The 17,906-nt window shown below is 41.9% G+C and overlaps 2 protein-coding genes across 2 annotated transcripts in view; both read right to left on the bottom strand.

Moving 5' to 3' along the window:
* Positions 1–8,713, bottom strand: part of ercc2 (excision repair cross-complementation group 2) — a 16,314-nt gene extending 7,601 nt beyond the window's left edge. The window contains exons 1-11 of the mRNA XM_071521225.1: positions 8,594–8,713; positions 8,126–8,225; positions 7,429–7,506; positions 6,840–6,902; positions 6,374–6,487; positions 5,244–5,360; positions 3,783–3,899; positions 2,852–2,975; positions 2,442–2,538; positions 1,259–1,392; positions 495–663 (exon numbers count right to left, since the gene is read on the bottom strand). Coding sequence (XP_071377326.1) covers positions 495–663; positions 1,259–1,392; positions 2,442–2,538; positions 2,852–2,975; positions 3,783–3,899; positions 5,244–5,360; positions 6,374–6,487; positions 6,840–6,902; positions 7,429–7,506; positions 8,126–8,225; positions 8,594–8,598 — 1,118 coding nt within the window. The 5' untranslated portion in view covers positions 8,599–8,713. The remainder of the gene's footprint in view (positions 1–494; positions 664–1,258; positions 1,393–2,441; positions 2,539–2,851; positions 2,976–3,782; positions 3,900–5,243; positions 5,361–6,373; positions 6,488–6,839; positions 6,903–7,428; positions 7,507–8,125; positions 8,226–8,593) is intronic.
* A 464-nt stretch (positions 8,714–9,177) lies between these two features.
* LOC139645508 (cdc42 effector protein 3) lies at positions 9,178–11,897 on the bottom strand. The gene has a single exon (XM_071521228.1). The coding sequence runs from the start codon at positions 11,310–11,312 to the stop codon at positions 10,350–10,352; it is 963 nt and encodes a 320-aa protein (XP_071377329.1). The 5' UTR covers positions 11,313–11,897; the 3' UTR covers positions 9,178–10,349.
* Between the last annotated feature and the right edge of the window lie 6,009 nt (positions 11,898–17,906).

Raw genomic sequence — 17,906 nt, 5'->3', positions numbered from 1 at the left:
GAAGGGAGTGAGTAAGGAAGTAGGGTATAAAGTGAAAGTATAAGTGAGGAAGTGAGTGAGGAAGCTACTGGGTAAATGAGGGGAAAAGGGAGTGAGGAAGTGAGTGAATGAATGAATGAGTGAGTGAGTGAGGGAGGAAGGGAGGGATTGAGAAAATGATTAAGGGTGAAATTGACTGTGGAAGTGAGTGTGGAAGTGAGCGAGCAAGTGAGTGAGTGAGCAAGTGAGTGAGTGAGTGAGGATATGAGGGAGCAAGTGACCAAGTGGGTGAAGAAGGGAACAAGTGAGAGTGAGTGAGGAAGTGAGAGAGCGAGTAAAGAGTCTCATGCAGTCTCTAAGAAAAATTTGCACATTTTGTTGTGACTCTTAAAATATCACCGAATGACTTCACGTAGATTTTTTTCCCCTTCTACTCTTTACACTGAGCTTAGAAAAAAATGATAAATACTGAAACATATCTGTACAAAAGCCTGATTTAACACAGCCACACCGACCTGAGAGGCTTGCGGTCGATGCAGACCTTGTCGAAGATGTCTTTGAGGAACTGAGGAGCGCTCTCCTGCACAACATGGTGGACTCTCAGACGGGCCTTCAGGTACTCCAGGAAACGCCTCACGAATCCAACAAAGTGCTCCGCTGTACGGATAGTGCCGGGCACCGCCTCTGAGAGAGGGAGTGAGAGAGAGACAGACAGAGAGAGAGAGAGACAGAGGGAGAGAGAGGGAGAGAGAGAGAGAGAGAGAGAGAGAGAGAGAGAGAGAGAGAGAGAGAGAGAGAGAGAGAGAGAAATTGTTTGATGAAGAGAAGGTAGAAAGAAAAAAAGAGCAAGAAAGAATTAAGATGTGTCAAGTTTTACTGGGACGTTAGTTGAATTGTTTTTTTCTTATAAGAAGTTCAGAACTGTGTTTTCTTTAAACTATTTGCTCTAAAAGCAAAGTGAAGAGAGGGATGAATAAAAGCAAAAATAGTAAAAAAAAAAATAAAAAAAAAATAAAGCTGTCATGTAAGTGGGAGGGCCAAGAAATAATACAAATTTTTCCTTGAAGTTAACTAACAGACTCGGGAAGATAAACTGAGCCTGGTGGATTCCAAAATTCACCTGACTGTCTCACCAATTTCCAAGCTGTATTTATTTTTAGAGCAAAAAACACAAGGTCCAAATAGCAGGTGGTTAGTAGACTAATTTATCAGACACAGTGAAAATTTCCCAGCCATGTGATGTGTAGTGTTACTTTCCAGCCCTTTTGATGGTACCTACCTTGAAGAATTTCATCTGGCAACACTGGATTTGCCATGTAGACGTCGGTTTCCCTGGCAACGTTGGCCTCCTTCAGCCCCTCCACCAATCGCCTGTACTCCTCCTTCAGTTTAGCAGCGTCCGTCTCCTTTATCCTGTCAGACAGCAGGGGGAAGGCGGGGCCAAGTTTACAACAGGCAGTTGATGGCCTCCATGCTAAAACAACAAGTTCAAGATCTATCTATGCACACATCTCTTTTCTTTCTTATTGGCCCAATCCCAGTGTCCGCACTCACAGACTCACGGACTTTGACGGCTCACTGGTGGACTTTATGAGCCCTTTATGCAGACTTTCCGCAAGTCCGCATTTCTGTAGACTTTACTTGAGGGAATTACCCACAGTTCATAGCGTTTGTGACATTAATATTCATGTATGTGGAAAATTTCTGCCAATACATAATTAAGGAAAAATAACCACAAAAAAACAATTAACACGAACTTAGAGAGGAACAGGCATGAAAGGATCAAACTACATGCAAGATACAGTTAAAAGAGAAAACATTGCAACATTAGAACAGAATAAACAGCTCATTTGAGAAAAAAGAAAGTTAAGTTTTCCTAAACATTTAAGAAGGATGTTAGATGCTGCTAATATAAGCAGCATGTAATATCGCCTTTATGTGCTTATTTGTGCTCATTAAGCTTTATTAAAAGTACCGTTTGCTTTCAACGTACCTCCTACTGTTTCTTTTTTTTTTTTTTTTTTACATATTGTAATGATGTATTGCAGGTTAACCTCTAGTACAATGAAGAGTATTTTCTACATCCATTAGCACAGTATAAACTTTGCAATGTTACAGAAGATATACCTAAGGCTATTTAACATTATTCATCAACATTTTTTTTCATTTTAGCTTAATAATGCTGTTTAGACAAAAGTGCAAACAAAGAGTAAATTACAAATTGATTAATTGACGGGCGATAACGTCGTCAAGGCAACACGTGATACTACAAAGTGCCGTCCCATTCCTCCTGTACTATTTCGAGCCCTCGTGACTTCTCGCACTCAGGCACTACAGCTGCACACAGGTGACGCCAATTAAGTCTGTGAGGGCTCAGGGCTCAGTAGGGGGGGGGGCATTGGGATTGGGCCATAGTATTGTGAACAAACCTGACGCTGACCTTTGACCCTTTGCCCTCTTACTTTTGTATGGCGTTCTGGAGCGTGTCCACGTTGTTCTGGCAGCGGTCCAGCGTCCGTCTAGTGATGTTCACACTCATGGAGTCAATACACACATTGTCTGGAAGGGAGGAGAAAGGGGAGGAAACACAAAAGAAAAGTAATAAAAAAAAAAATAGAGGCAGGACAGAGAAGAGAAGAGAGGAGAAGAGAAGAGAAGAGATTAGAGCTCTTTCTAGATTTCCAAAAACAAACTTTAACAATAACACAGTCTAGTCAAGGACTCATCATTTCTTCACTTCCTTCAAATAAATCTCAATAATGACATACCATACTTAATAATTAGAATTTGGTTATATTTCAGATGTTGAATACATATAATAAGGTCACTGTATTATAATAAACCATGAGTTAGGGTCAGTTTATGTTCCCACCGATGTTATGAGCCTCATCAAACACCACCACTGATTTCTTGGCCAGCTCCTTGGAAACCAGGTCGGCTATCTTGGGGTCCAGCAGGTAGTGGTAGCTGTAAACCACGATGTTGGCATGCAGGATCTGGGAGGATAGGCAGGAGAGAGAAAATAAGAAAAGCTAAGAGATACAGTAGCAACTTTGCAGTATAACATCAAATATTAGATGTATTATTTATTAAACAGCCACTGTGGAGTTGTCAGATTTTCAGATTATAATGGCAAGAGGGAACGCTAACCTTTCCTCTTAATGACAAACATTTAAGGACAAGTTATACTTCCGGCGGTGCGAGGATTTATAGTTCTGTGTTGGCGATTCTGAGTGTAGACCGCTGAAACACTAGATGGCGGTGTGCACAGAAATAATAACAACAGAAGTAGTAGTTTTTACGTTCTCTGAAACTCACGTTTTGGAATATTTCTCACCACAAATTCAGTGACATCTGGTAGTCTTTTATAATTCAGAGATGAGGTGTCGTACAAATTAACTATATTGTGAACCTCCACCAGCTCGTTTCCGTTCACTCTGTTCCACTGTCTTCGTTATTGTCGATATTAACCGGTTGCAGGGAGGAGGAAATACAAAGCGGGTTCTTGCGGTCTTGCATCGCTCTACGCACAGTTAAATTTTGGGAGAGCTGCACGTAAGATACGGTGGCAGCGCAAAGACCTGCGGCGTAGCTATGGTGACACTTTGACGCAGTATAAATTGTATAAATTGGCCTTTTCGTTCTTTGTTCCAACTTCCCTGTGTTGCCTCTACTAGCATCTCAAATGTTCTGGACCTATGGCTCAGGGCAGGTCACTATTTTACCAGCCAAATAGACAAAGAGACAAACTTACCAGCCGCAGCCAAAACGCAGCAGCTTTTTTGGCTGGGAGTACAACTTACTGAGTAGCGTGCCAGGTAGTACGGACACCAGCCTTTCCTCCTGCCGTAGTCCTTCAGGTCGTCCAGGTTGTAGATGCCAGCAGGCAGCGGCACCTGGCGGCCGACTGAATCAAACTCCTATAAGAAACACACAGACAGACAGAAAGGTTAGGGGTTCAAGGAGACCAGACCAGTCCTGTCCCATCTTGCAGCCTTTCTGGGCTGATGTCCAAGGCACCACTAAGAGTATATTAGGATTTGATATTGAGTTCACTTGTCTCTCTCTCTATTTAGGAAACATATCTAAGGAACTGGATATCAGAGACAAATATTTACTAAAAAATTCTCATGGTAGCAAGAAGGCAGTTACAAGACGCTGCTTCTTAAAGAGCCTCCCACCCTGAACCGATGGATAGATATTGTAAACAGCATATACACTATGGAACGTATGACATTCAGTTTAAGATTACAGAAAGAAAGGGGAGAAGAGTACTGGACTAAATGGGTTACATAGCTGTCTAACAAAGAGTCTGACAACTGAAACTATAGTAAATGCAATTGTGAAACACAAAAGTGAATGTGAATGAAAGTGTACCATTCTATGACTAACAACTCCTATGTACAGCATCCAATGTAACTGAGTGACCTCATGTTTACTGTGTTATAAAACAGAAAAAATAAAGTATATATAAAAAAAAAAAGGAAACCAGACCAGCAGACAGACACATGGACACATGGAGTGAAGACTGACGGGAAGGAGGAACAATTCTTGAATCAAAACAACCTTGGCTGGATGAAAGAAACACATTCCCAAATTTAACAGATAGGGCAAAGGTTTACTCTAAAAAAACAAACAGAAAACTGATATGAACTCCAGAATAGGGTCGAACAAGTTTTAACACTTTTTATAAGTTCTTTTCTTGGTTTGTTTGAGCCTCCTTAGCCTTCCAGACGGATGGATTTTAGCTGGATGAAAGGTCCACATTCACACCTTGAACATACAGTGTCACTGATATTGGATAAGTTACAGTGTGGGCCATAGACCCTGCACCTGATAGGGCGTAGTTTACTCTAACAAGACAAAGAGAAAGAGTGGATATGAACTCCAGACTGTGGTCAAACACGTTTTCTGAGTACTTCTCATGGTTTGGTCTGGCCTACATAGGTGCCAGATAGGTGGGGTCTGCCACAATAGAACAATACAATCATCATGCATCTGGTATTCCATGCAGGTTAGAAGGAAAAATCAACCCTGGGATACACTTCCACTGTTATAGTTCATCGATTTGTGATGTTCAGTGCAGTTATTTAAGTGATGAAGTGTTGAAATTTACTGTTTGGTTATACCCACTTTCCCTCAACCTGCCTCATTTGCGATATATTGAATATCTATACATCGTCCTAACCCTACTCGTCTACCTCTACTTCAGTTGAAAAATACAGTTTGACCCCAGTCTGATAAACACATTTTTTACTTCTTACCTCATAGAAGCGACACACAGGCACACTGGGGTCGCCGTGGTGTTGTGCGCGGATGTACGACGCCGTCAGGCTGTGGCACTTCCCGTCGATCTCTTTACCGAGACGCAGAGAACTCACCTGGACAGGAGTGGAGGAGCCCGGTTAGAATCAGACTAGATAGACCAGCACTAATATATGAATGAATGAATGAATATTTTATTTTGGTGTCATGCCACTTTGTGGCCCATCCCACATGGGATTATAAGACACATCAATAGTCAAACAAAAACAATACATGGGTGGTGCTCGGACCGATGAGAAACCCTGTGCGGCATAGGTGGAGAGACGGCGATCTAATATAATCTGACTACCACACACACACACACACACACACACACACACACACACACACACACAGACCAGAGCAAGAAGCTAAGTTCTTCTTTTTTTAACTTTATTTTATTATTATTATTCAGTGGGTTTTAGTTTCCATCTTATGTTATGATTATTATCAAGTGGGTTTTATTCTCCATCTTATTTTACATTAATTATGGCATTCTATCCCTGTTTTTATGCTCATTCTATGTCTATTTTCATGTGAAGCTATGTATTCTATTCTCATCTTTATCTTATTTTCGCTATTATTATCAAGTTTTATGTGAAGCACTTGGTGCATGTAATTTCTTTGTTGTAAAGCACTTTGAGCTGCATTTCTTGTATGAAAGGTGCTATACAAATAAAGTTTATTATTATTATTTATCCACTAGTCACAGCAGGAGCCATTTTAATACTTCTTCAGCTTTGAAAGTGTACTTGCTGTGTGTTTATGATTTGTCTGATTACTGTCATACAGCACATCTTGTCTGTGCTGCACATGAGGTCCTGATTTGAAGGATTTACTATCTGTCATTATACAACTGACCACTATATAGATCACACGTCTCTATCAGTACGAGGAGAGACTAACATCACTGATTTAGTTCATGTTGTTTCTCTCTAATGAAGTTGCATCATTAAATATCTACTAATTGATCAGATCGACCGCTGTCTGTTCCTGTGCTCCGGTATCAATATCACCATACAACACAAATAAACGCACACACACACACACACACACACACACACACACCGGACACAGCTGGTGGTCGTACCTCAGGGTGGATACAGAGGTTCTTCCTGGAGGAGAGGGCCAGAGCCAGGAAGTTGTTGCTCTCTCCAGTCTCCTTGGAATAAAACTCCATCAGCTTCCTCAGCTCCTCCACCACCTGAGACAGAGACAGAGGGTCAAATATATGGGATATGTTGTGATGATTTATGTGTTTTATTGTGCTTTTTTATTGGTGTTTTTATTCTTTTTCCTGTGTGTTTATTTTACTGTAAATCCTATTTCTAAGTGAAATTTCTCTTATAGGACAGAAAATTAAAAGTTATTGTTATTAGGAAGCAATTAGTATTGAGTTATTTGGGCTTAAATTAAGTTTGGGTTTAAGGATACTTTGATGGGACAAACTGTTGTAGGGGGTTAAACCTACGGCCTTTCAGTTACAGGACGCTCATCCTGATCTCTAGGCCCTCTTGCCTCACTTGGTGCTGACTGGGGTTTTAATTATGACTCACCTTCTCAATCTCTGGAACCGTTCTGGAGCAGTAGATTAGCTTGGTCACTTCCAGAGGAAAGGCCTGAGAGAGAGAGAGAGAGAGAGAGAGAGAGAGAGAGAGAGAGAGAGAGAGAGAGAGAGAGGGCAGAAGAAATTCATGATTACATTACAATTTCTTGACATAACAATTTCATTACTATGTGGACGGCATGAATGACGGCATGAGCTGCAACGATTAATCGATTAGTTGCCAACTATCAAATTAATCGCCAACTATTTTGATAATCGATTAATTGGTTTGAGTAATTTTTTAAGAAAAATAAGTCAAAATTCTCTGATTCCAGCTTCTTAAATGTGAATATGTTCTGGTTTCTTTCCTGTATGACAGTAAACTGAATATCTTTGGGTTGTGGACAAAACAAGAAACACTGATCGACATTTTTCACCATTTTCTGACATTTTATAGACCAAACAACTAATCGATTAATCGAGAAAATAATCGACAGATTAATCGACAATGAAAATAATCGTTAGTTGCAGCCCTAAATGCAGGGAAGTGTTGGATAGAGCCATAAATCTGAATGAAGACTCAGAGACACACAGCTCACCTTCTGGTAGGCGACGATCAGAGAGAGCAGAGAGATGGTCTTCCCTGTTCCTGATGGCATCTCCAAAACTCCATGACCCTAAAGAGAAACAGCATAAGACGGCAAGGAAACACACACACATACACAGACACACACACACAAAGTTAACACTCTCCGGGCCTCTCCCTCCAGTGACACACTGCTAAACCAAAAAGTAGGTAACTTTAAATTAGAAAAACCCAAATTTACTCTACGATGTTCAACTGACACATTTCTGAGAATTTGGCAATCCTTTATGGAATGGATTACACAGAAGTTAGGCTTTAATTTCCCCCTTCACTTTTTCTCACATCCATGCCTGTAATACACTGGAAACGTAAAATAAAGAGCTGCCACATGTCAGAGCTTTGAATCTATTTATTGTTTCACTTTGTTCCTATTTTGTTAGTCTGTTTTACTGTGTTTATCTTTTTTCATACATCATTTGTAGCTAATGCCTTTTGTTTTCTCTTGTGTTTTTTTCTGTCCTGGGGCTAACCAAAAAATAAAGTAAGCAACTTAAACTTTGACCTTGATTTGTGAGGTTTGCTCATGTAACATAGGTAGGTAAACTGTGTGAACCCTCATCAGTGTCACTAATCACAGTAACTACATCCCTGATTCTCTCTCATATTAGTGAAGTTGTGAAAATGAGACTCTATTGGCTATAATAATCTACCTTGGCATCCAGTGTCCTCTTCAGCTCCAGCATGTAGGAGTACTGCTCTGGATAGATGTAGTCATACGGGAAATACACCAACAGACCATCGATGTTTAGCCTGGAAGAAAACATTATTAGTTAGGTAACTGACTAGCTACGCAGTAACGTTACAAATGCTACAGGCACAAGTGTAAAAGTACACAGCTGAATTAACTGAATAATGTGTGTAAAAGTAACTAATGTTAACGTTAGCGATGTAACGCAACTGCTATTATATATATATATATATATACACACACACATACACACACTAACCGACCCATTTACTTACGATAATCTGAAGAAGTTGCAGCTAACGTTAATGTCAGTTATCACGTTTGTTATGTCAGCTAACGCTAGCTAACCGTAGCTACAAAGCAAGCTAGCACTGACTACCTGAAATGTCTGCGTAGATTTATTTTCTCCCGTCGCAGCAGAAACACTTACTTCATTTTTGTAAGACTTGTTGCAGCCGCTTCTCTTCTTGGTCAGTCACTTCCAATAATTTGAAATAATCATTGATAACTTTGCTGCACACTACACACTACTAGTTCCAGTGCTTTGACTACAACCTTCTGCGTCTGCGCGAAGCCGGTAGTGGAATAACTTCCGGTTGATAATTTTCAAAATAAAAGCACGTATTTACATGCATACACACTATTTTTCATGATATGCACATTGATCTGCTGTCAGGAGAGCTCATCAGATGAAATAATAGAGTTGATTAGACACTTGAGATTAATGCAAATTAATAGTTAATTTCTCATTTATTTGTATATTGAAAATTACTTATTTGACCCATATGCTTACTTTACAATTACAGTGTTTCAAAGGAGCGTTCTCCTTTAAATCGGTTGGCATGGCGTGTGTGTGTGTGTCTGTTCTGTGTGTGTGTGTCTGTGTGTAAAATCAAGTAGCCTCGCAACAGTGAGAGAAGAGATCACTAGAGACAACAGTGGTACTTCTGTGTGTGTGTGTGTGTGTGTTCAAAATAAAATCACCATAAATCTGTATTCTTCTTTATAGGACCATATTTATTCATACATTTACAGTGATATATACAGCATATATGACATTTGAAGTATAGGCTACTGTGGTAATGCAGACATTAGTGTAATGTTAGGGAGGCCAGCGGTGAGCCACAACATGAAAGAAGAGTCAGTGTTTTAAAAGACCAATATTTTAAAACAATCTAAGAAGCACTTTTTCTTATACTTAAAGCATTTTATTGGTTAAAACAGTGAAAATTGGCTTCCTCCTGTTTCCCTCTGATCACATGGATGAAACCTGCTATTGAAAAGTTGTCAAAAGCAACACTAGATGGCAGCTAAGGGCAATTTTAGCTTAGATCTTTACCTGTTACAGTAAGACAGTCAAATCACAACAAGTTCTACAGCTGTCCTCTGGCTTTGAAACATTGCAATTAAAGATTGAAGATAAGGATACAATCTCCTGAAACTTTTAAGCGCTGATATTGAGTTTTGAGGCGGCCACAATAAGTTACAGTGGAGCCGGGCCGGCCTACGCAACACAGAGCTACTTTATGTTTGCAGTTCAGCTTAGTATGACTGAGCATGTGTGCTGTGAACTTCCTCCCATAATCTAGTGATAATAATATTCAACATCCTAACACATTGCAAGTGGATGGAAATCGCTGACGAGCTGCTGTGATTTCCAGGATGGATAGGCAGTCCTGCAGCTCCTCAATTTTTCATCACAGCTGGTGATGAAACTCCTCCTGCTGTCCCCAGTTCAGTCTAGAGATATCCATATCTCATTCAGTAGGCAGGTTTTTTTCTTTAACCATTAACAAGCACAATAGCAGACAGAAAAATTCTCAGCAGAAGTCAAGTTTCACAGAGAATGCAGCCTGGCTAGTGTTTCCTCCAAAGAAAGTAGGGATGCTTCTTCTGCTCATCGTCATCCTACAAATCGCTCTGATAAAGGCTCGTACGGACCGGCCTGTTGCCTTGGCTGTTGTCATGTAGTCCCAGCACTTCTTATCAGTAACATCCACGCACCTCTCGCTTTACTAATTTACCTTTAAACTCAGTTGTCAAGTCTCTTTTAAAAGTACAACCTCTCCTCCCTCCTGTTTTCCATGCCCCCATCCCTCGTCCTCCAGTCTCTTCACAGAGTTTTAAAGCTTATAATAAACCATGTGTGTAAAATATACTGTGTAGCATATTAGTGTCTCCTTTCTTCACAGCTCACAGCGGTCGTCCACTGCCTTGTAGCGGTCCATGATGCTCAGGACGTCCTCCAGGATGGACGGCCCCAGGTCCAGGTCCAGCCCCGCCATCGAGTCCGACCGCGACACCCCCAAGGCGGCGGGCGAGGCCGTGAGCCCGGCCGGGTGGACGGGGGCGCAGGGCGACTCGCTGCGCTCGCTCCTCAGGTCCTCGTTGCTCAGCCCGGCGTCCGAGTCCAGGCTGAGGCCCCGGCGGACGTCCGGGATCCCGCAGCTTTCCGACATGGAGTCCTCGGAGGAGCCCTCGGAGAAGGAGCCGGAGGAAGGGACGAGCCGGCGGATGGCGGGCGAGAAGGAGATGTCGCGGCAGGGTTCGGAGGCCAGGCGGCCCACCATGCCGTTCTCACAGAGGGAGAGCGCGCGCGGCTGCGGGCCGTGGCCGTACCCGTTGCTCTGCGCCTGCTGGTGGCCCGGCGGCGGCGGCGGCGGCTGGTGGTGCTGCGGTTGGAAGTGGTTTTGCTCCGACTGGGAGGGCAGAGAGGGAGGGGAGGGGTCGTCCAGGTGGAGGCGCGGCGGTTTGGGCGGCGCCTGTTCGTGGGCGATGAACACGGGCATGGAGATAGTGGTCTTCAGCAGGCCCGTGGACGGGTGCTGGTAGTGGTAGCCGTTGTAGGCGTAGCTGTGCGAGCTCTTATCGGCGGGGAAGCCCTCCTCCAGGCAGCGCTCCATGCTGTGCGTGCGCCCGTGTCCGTTCTGCGGCCGGCCCAGGGACGACGGCAGCATGTCCATCTTGCCCTGGAGGAAGCCCACGTCTCCGAACATGTCGCCCTCCCCCTCCGGTCCCACGTGGGCGCTGTGGCGCACGTCGCCCAGCGGGGGGCTGATCATGTCGCCTGACAGGACGTCGCGGAGCCTCAGCTTCTTCCCCCTCTTGGGAGTCGTAGTTTTTAGGTACATGGGCGTCTTTGCCGGCATCTTGCTTCAGTGTGTGAGGTGATTCAGTCTCTCCAGTGATAACTCAGCGTGAATCTTTATATCTAAGAGGAGAGGCAAGGCTCCCCAAGTTCGCTCATACCTCTGAGGTGTGGACAGCAGAGACTCACTTCCTCGGGATGGTTAAATCCAAAAGCAGGGGAAATGAAGCTGTATCCAAATGCAGTGGAAAGAGTTCAGAGAGCACACTCACTTGATAAGAAACTCTCTCACTCCCAGCTGAATGTCCCAGTGTGTGTTACTCCTCCAAGTCACTATACAAGTATTTAGGTCGCTCACTCAGAGTAGCAACCCCCGGGGGTTGAGCCTCACGCTGACATGTGACTCTGAGGGGAGAGGAGAAAGGCCTTGACCTCGGATCAGCTCTCTCTCTCTCTCTCTCTCTCTCACAGTAACTGCATATCCAAACAAACACTGGATCCTCTTCCTCTTCCAGACACACACACACTCCTCTCTTTATCCCGCCGATGTCGGCCTCGGGGATGAAGAATACGCTCTGGCTGCCTCGCTGTCTGCCGACCCGGCCGGTCCTCTCTGGGGTCGCTGACCGGAGCTCAGAAACTTCTGGAATGTGACATCAAAACGCCAGAGATCTGCGGAGGAAACAAGAGAGGGAGAAAAAAAAAAAAGTCAGGACGAGGGCAAAAGAGATGGAGAGAGAGAGGGAGAGAGCTGGGGAAATGAGGCAGGGGAAAAAAAGCGAGGGGGAGATAGATGGAGGTGAAGGGAAGGGAAGGGAGGAGACAAGGGAGAGACGGGGGAAGGGAGGAGTGAAGGAGCGGAGATTTACAACCTTCCCTTCAGCGAGCCAGAGGACAGTAATATGAGGGAAAACACTCCAAAGAATCCTGAGTGTTTGCTAAGAGGGGTCTGCCTGCCTCAAATTGCCCGACAATGTGTGTGTGTGTGTGTGCGTGTGTGTGTGCTGACTCGAGGCCCCTGATTTGAGTGTGTGTAGGCTATTCTTACAGTGAGTCACTCAATGAATCAGTCCGGAAAATTGGTCACGCATTCCCCAAGACCCTTCAACTTAGTTAGTGGAAACACAAGTCACCGCCTGGAAATCGTTGGGTGTTTTGTGTTTTTTTGTTTTTTTTAAAAAGCTTTTGTGTTTGCGTCTCCTCTTCGTGTGCGGCGAGTCTGTTATCAGCGAGAAAATGTTCGAGTCTCTTTCCAGAGTCAAACACTGTGAATTATGGGATGGCAGGCGGGTCGGTCTTCCCCTTAGGGCGCTGTGATCCTGTGATCCCATCTCCATCCTATGGTCCTGCGGTATTTAACTCTTACTGCCTGCCAACATAAAGAGCTGGATTGTCCTGTGTTCAAGTAGTTTGGAAAAGTTTAATTCCATATTAAAATGAAATAGATAGATATAGATTTGTTTGATATAGAACAGTGATTCTCAATCAAGGACCCTAATTTAGTCCACATTAGGGCCACAGACCCCCATTGGATGAGATTTTGTCTCTCAAACCCAAATCTGAGAATATTTTTATTGTTAGATATGATTTTGTCCAGAATTCCATGACTGTCTGTATTGTAGATAGAGAGATAACAGAGAAACTATGATCAAAACAGTCATTCTTCTACATTCTCTAATTGTGTTAACTTCTTGTAAATGAAATAATGCTGAAGTTCAACTATTCATCAGTTTGCTGGGGAACCCCTGGAGCCCCCTCAAGGACCCCTGGTGGTCCCCGGACCCCACGTTGAAAACCACTGATATAGAAGATGCTCACTCTGACAAAATGATTGCATGTATTCAGCAGTGGAATGAGTACTAAAACATTCTACTCCAGTACTGTTACTTTGCTGATATTTTACTTAAGTAGAAGTAAAAGCACCGGTGTAAAAAACTACTGAAGTAAAAGTAAAAAGTGTCTCATTTAAAATGTACTGAGAGTAAAAGTTACTGAGTTCCTTTTTAGAAAAGAGAACGTTGTTAGCTGTGATCTTTTCCATGTGATTCTAAAAGGAGAGAGGTCAGAGTTCAAACTAGATTCTTTTAAGCGGAAAAAAATTTAAATGACAAAATAAAGTGCACAAACAAAGTAAAGTCAGATTCCTCTTCTCGCTGTGAATGGATCCACAGTTTGTCAATTTATGAGAGAGAGCCACAAAATCTGTTCTGCAATGGATGTGACTTAAAATGTAGTGAAGTACAATAGTTCAGCAAAAGAGTACTTAAGGTAAAGTAAAATTACTTTAGAAAAATACTCAAAAAAGTACAAGTACACAAAAAAGCTACTCTATTACAGTAAGTTACAACTGGAGTAAATGTAATTAGTTACTTCCACCCTTGCTGGTATGAAGGAAAAACTGACTGAAGTTAATAGTTATAAGACTTTTATTACCAAAATAGTGACATTTAAGAACATATAATCGCCTTTTGTTTTGGTAATAATTAGCAATCAATCCAAGGTAAAACATTTTTGTTCTTAATGAATTTTGAAATGAACCCCCTCATGTATCATATGTAGTGTTTCTATACATGGAAAAGGCGGACAGCAGATAATCATTTGACCATAAATTCAGATTCTTCTTCGGTCTTATATAAGTTTCTGATCTTGTGACTCAAAGTATTTCTGAATCTCTTGTACATCAAATAGAACAAAGTGTTTCTGTCCTCGACACATACAGTACAGCGCTGCTGCTGTTCAAACATGAGGGAAGCTTTACCGGCTCCAGAGATAAAAGATAAAGCATAAAAAAATCAATGATTAATGAGTCTGATCAATGCAGCTGTCGGATTTAAAAGCCCTTTCTCTCAGAGTTTCCTTAAAAGAACTAGACTGAAGAATCTCAGCATTGCCACGTGATTGATATTGAAACTGCAAAATTGATCATTTTCAAACAGATAGTACCTCATTCTAACTGTGAATTATCTTTGTACTGTGTGTGTGTGTGTGTGTGTGTGTGTGTGTGTGTGTGTGTTCGTCAGATGAAAGCCTCTTATGTCTTAACAGTAATCTTTTCAGGAATTCAGAAACATCATTTTGAGACTGATGACTAAATTGGGTTTCATGGCCTTGAGGGAAATGCAGCTTGTCCAACCAGTACAGGACTACATACTGTTAACTCTTCAAATTTACATAAAAACGGTCAAATCACAAAGATCTGCGTGACGAGGTTCCCAGTGCAGCAGCAGTACTGGGCTGAATATTCTCGTCTCCACCACACCGGCATCTGCAGCAGTCATGTGGATGTCGACACGAGGTTCAGACTTGAGGTTGCCATGCGGCTTCAGAGACCTGAACGTGTGAACTTTCCAGGCCGGAGAATAAAAGCTGTTGACTTTTTGGGCTGAAGCACAAGAGGTGCTGATGCATGTCGGTAAAGAAGAAGAAGAAGAAGAAGAAGAAGAAGAAGAAGAAGAAGAAGAAGAAGAAGAAGGACTGAAATCACCAGGCTCGCTTTTGACAAATGTGGATAATTTAAGTTCTCTGGTAACACTTTACAATAAGGGTCACTAAGTTAAGGGTTAGTTAATGCTTAATAAGGTTAGTTAATGCTTAATAAGCATTAACTAAACACCCCCCCAAGTTAGTTAGTTAATGCTTAATAAGCATTAACTAAACCCTTAATTGACAGTTAACTAATGTGTCTGGTAATCATTAACTAATGGTGTTCATGTTAACTAAGGTATTAATTTATACATTATTTCATAGTCATCTTTATAAACTATTAAATAATGTATAAATTAATACCACAATAACATGAACACCATTAGTAAATTATACATTAGTTAACTGTTAATTATGGGTTAGTTCATGCTTAATAAGCATGAACTAACCCTTAACTTAGTGACCCTTATTGTAAAGTGTTACCAGTTCTCTTTTATTTCCTTCACATGAAATTATCCTACTTGGCTAGGCAATAAATCAATATTATCGATCATGATGATATGATATTGTGATATCGTGATACATAATTCTGTTGTCTAAATTGATAACAAGCTAATTTTATCTAAAACCTCTGACAAAATGAGGTACGAAACATTTTAAGTTTAAATATTATTTGAACATTTCAGTTTTGCTTGACATCACACTTAACATCGCCATGCAGTTCAATGTGATAAACATCAATTCGATTTATTAACATGCGATTTTTGCATTCGTAAGTCATATTGTGATATATTGATACTGGAGAAAAATGATTATCGTGATACTGATTTCAGCCATATCACCCATCAACTATATGGAGGATGTATAAGACTGGTTCCTCTGATCAGGGATTCTCTCCCTGCCTACACTAGTTATGCAGTTCTGCTCTAAATCGTCTGAAAACCAAAATCCTCTCAGATTCCCCGAAACAAAATCTCATCAAGTGCGGCAGTTGATGTCCCACTGTATATCTCTGTTTGGGGGTCCTTGACATGAAAACGCTGGGAGCCTCCGACACAAGCTGTCACTGAGATTGAAGTGAAAGCAATATCCCAAAGCTATATTTCATGTTGGCGGAGTGTGTTTTCACGTTGCGGCACGCAGCACTCCGGAGAGTCTGAGGTGCAGCCGACCTGACGTCAGCCGCCCCGGGGAACAGCTTTCACCTTCTCTCCCTCCCTGTGCTCCCTGTATCGACACCCACAAACAAGAAAAATCACTTCTTGAGAGAGCGAGATCCTGGAAACAGAAGTGTCCGTGTTTGTTAAACTTGTGTTAGAAATTTTGTACAATTTTAGACAGGGTTTCCAAAATTAAAGTAAGAAAGCTGACTATGGGCCCTCTGAGCAGCCACAGACTCTTAGAGGTTCATGCACTAAAAAAAATTTTCTTGTTCTAGCAAAGTGAAATATGACTGAAGATAACTTTGGCAGCGTAACAACATGGACTCTCCAAAGGTTATCATGGCATCAGTGTGATATGCACTGTGTGAAAGAAGCCTTCAATAAATCAAGAGTTTCATTCCAAAAACGCTCTGTATCTAGTTTAGAGGAAAAAATATTAGTCAGTGCTCTTTGCTTCAAACTTAAAAACTTCCACTAGCATCCACTAAAATGTGACTGCTTTGTAACTAAAAGGCTCAGGATAACTCATAACAAAAAATAATATTTAAAAGTGAGTTTTGCTTCTTCTGCAGGAATCATTTTGTCAAAGTAAGTTCTTTTTTTACCAAGTAGTAGATATCTTATTTTGGTAAGAAATAAAATGTTTCATGAGGAGAGGTTAAACCTTGTCACTAATAGTCTTTACAGCGTTGATAATGAACATTCACCAAAAAATGACTGTAGCGCAAAGACAAAAGCACAGAGGGAGCTACAAAGCTTATATTTTAGGTACTTATAAAGAAATTATCCATTTCCTCATTCTTCCAACTTGACGAAGCAACAAGTGAAATGTTGCGAAATTTGCATATGCTATAAGAAAAATAAAGATGTGATTACATTGTCAGCAAAGCCTCACAGTGTGTGGTTGGATATTTTCTTTATATGGACTGATTTGTATTCCTGCAACCACCCAGCACCTGATTATAAGTGGCTTGACTTCATTTTAGGTATTTAGCTGACAAATCGGCAGGACAATAATCTTAAACAACACAGGCAACCAACAGGAATGAGTGCAAAGGTAACAAATATCCCTGTGTGAATGATTCTGCATGATAGAGAAGCGTGAGGTAAAGTGCTGAGTAATGCTCCCAGCAGGAGGCTGATAGATGCTGATAGATGAGGCTCCTGGGCAGGAGGGGGGGAGGGGGGAGGGGAGGTGGCATTGGATCAGTCGGTTCACCACAGAGACACTTACGTCTGCTCTAATCAGCTCAGCGGTGACACGCCCCTGTGATTAGATAAACACCCAAGTATGCAATTCAATAGGTGTGACTGTCTGTCTGTCTGTCGTGGATAAAGAGATTCTCCTGCTGCCATTGTTCCTCTGCCTTGAGATGAGATGAGATCTACTGCTGTGTGACTGTCCACCCTAAAACACCTCAACACTGTTAGAAAAAAACAGCTATTGATGAGATAGCATGCAATTCTGTGGCTATTTTGTCATTTGGTGGTGTGTTTTTTCCCACCTTCACGTCACATTGAGATATCTCCAGCAGCTACAATGGAGTCTGATATGAGAAAATGTTTCAGGATGTAAAACATCAGCGGTAAATGTCAGGTTTTGGTGTCAGTCCCTCAGAATCAAAGAGCGAGGGCTTCTTCTTTCTAGAGCCGCCATTTTGCACCGAGAGACGTTCAACAATCACACAGGGAGAAATCCATCGCAGAAGAGGAGAGAGAGACCAATTTCTCCACCCACAGAAGCAGGAGAGAGACCAGAATGCAATGTTATGCAAGGTTATGCTTTGAGGAAGAGACGCGACTAACTTTTCTTGACTAGAAAAACTGTCACTCTCTCGCTCTTACCATGCTATCACTATCGTTATTGCTCTCTCCATCTACACCTACTGAAGTTCTCGCTTGTTCTCAAAAGGCATTCTGGGAAATGTAGGAAATCACTAACTGCAGTATAAGTGGATGAGGCAGGTGGAGGGAAAAAGTGGGTTCATCAAAAATGTAGATTACATCACTTTTATCATAAAATAGCCTAACTCCTGGAATGTATTGATTGATGATATCTAACAGTGGAA

This window comes from Centroberyx affinis, unplaced genomic scaffold (assembly GCF_046629955.1).
Source record: "Centroberyx affinis isolate AG114_WGS23_722 - 3 ecotype Tasmania unplaced genomic scaffold, CSIRO-AGI_Caff_v1 ptg000875l_1, whole genome shotgun sequence".
Lineage (NCBI taxonomy): Eukaryota > Metazoa > Chordata > Actinopteri > Beryciformes > Berycidae > Centroberyx > Centroberyx affinis.
The sequence above is the reverse complement of the archived record's forward strand: the minus strand, read 5'-3'. Positions and strand labels throughout refer to the sequence as shown.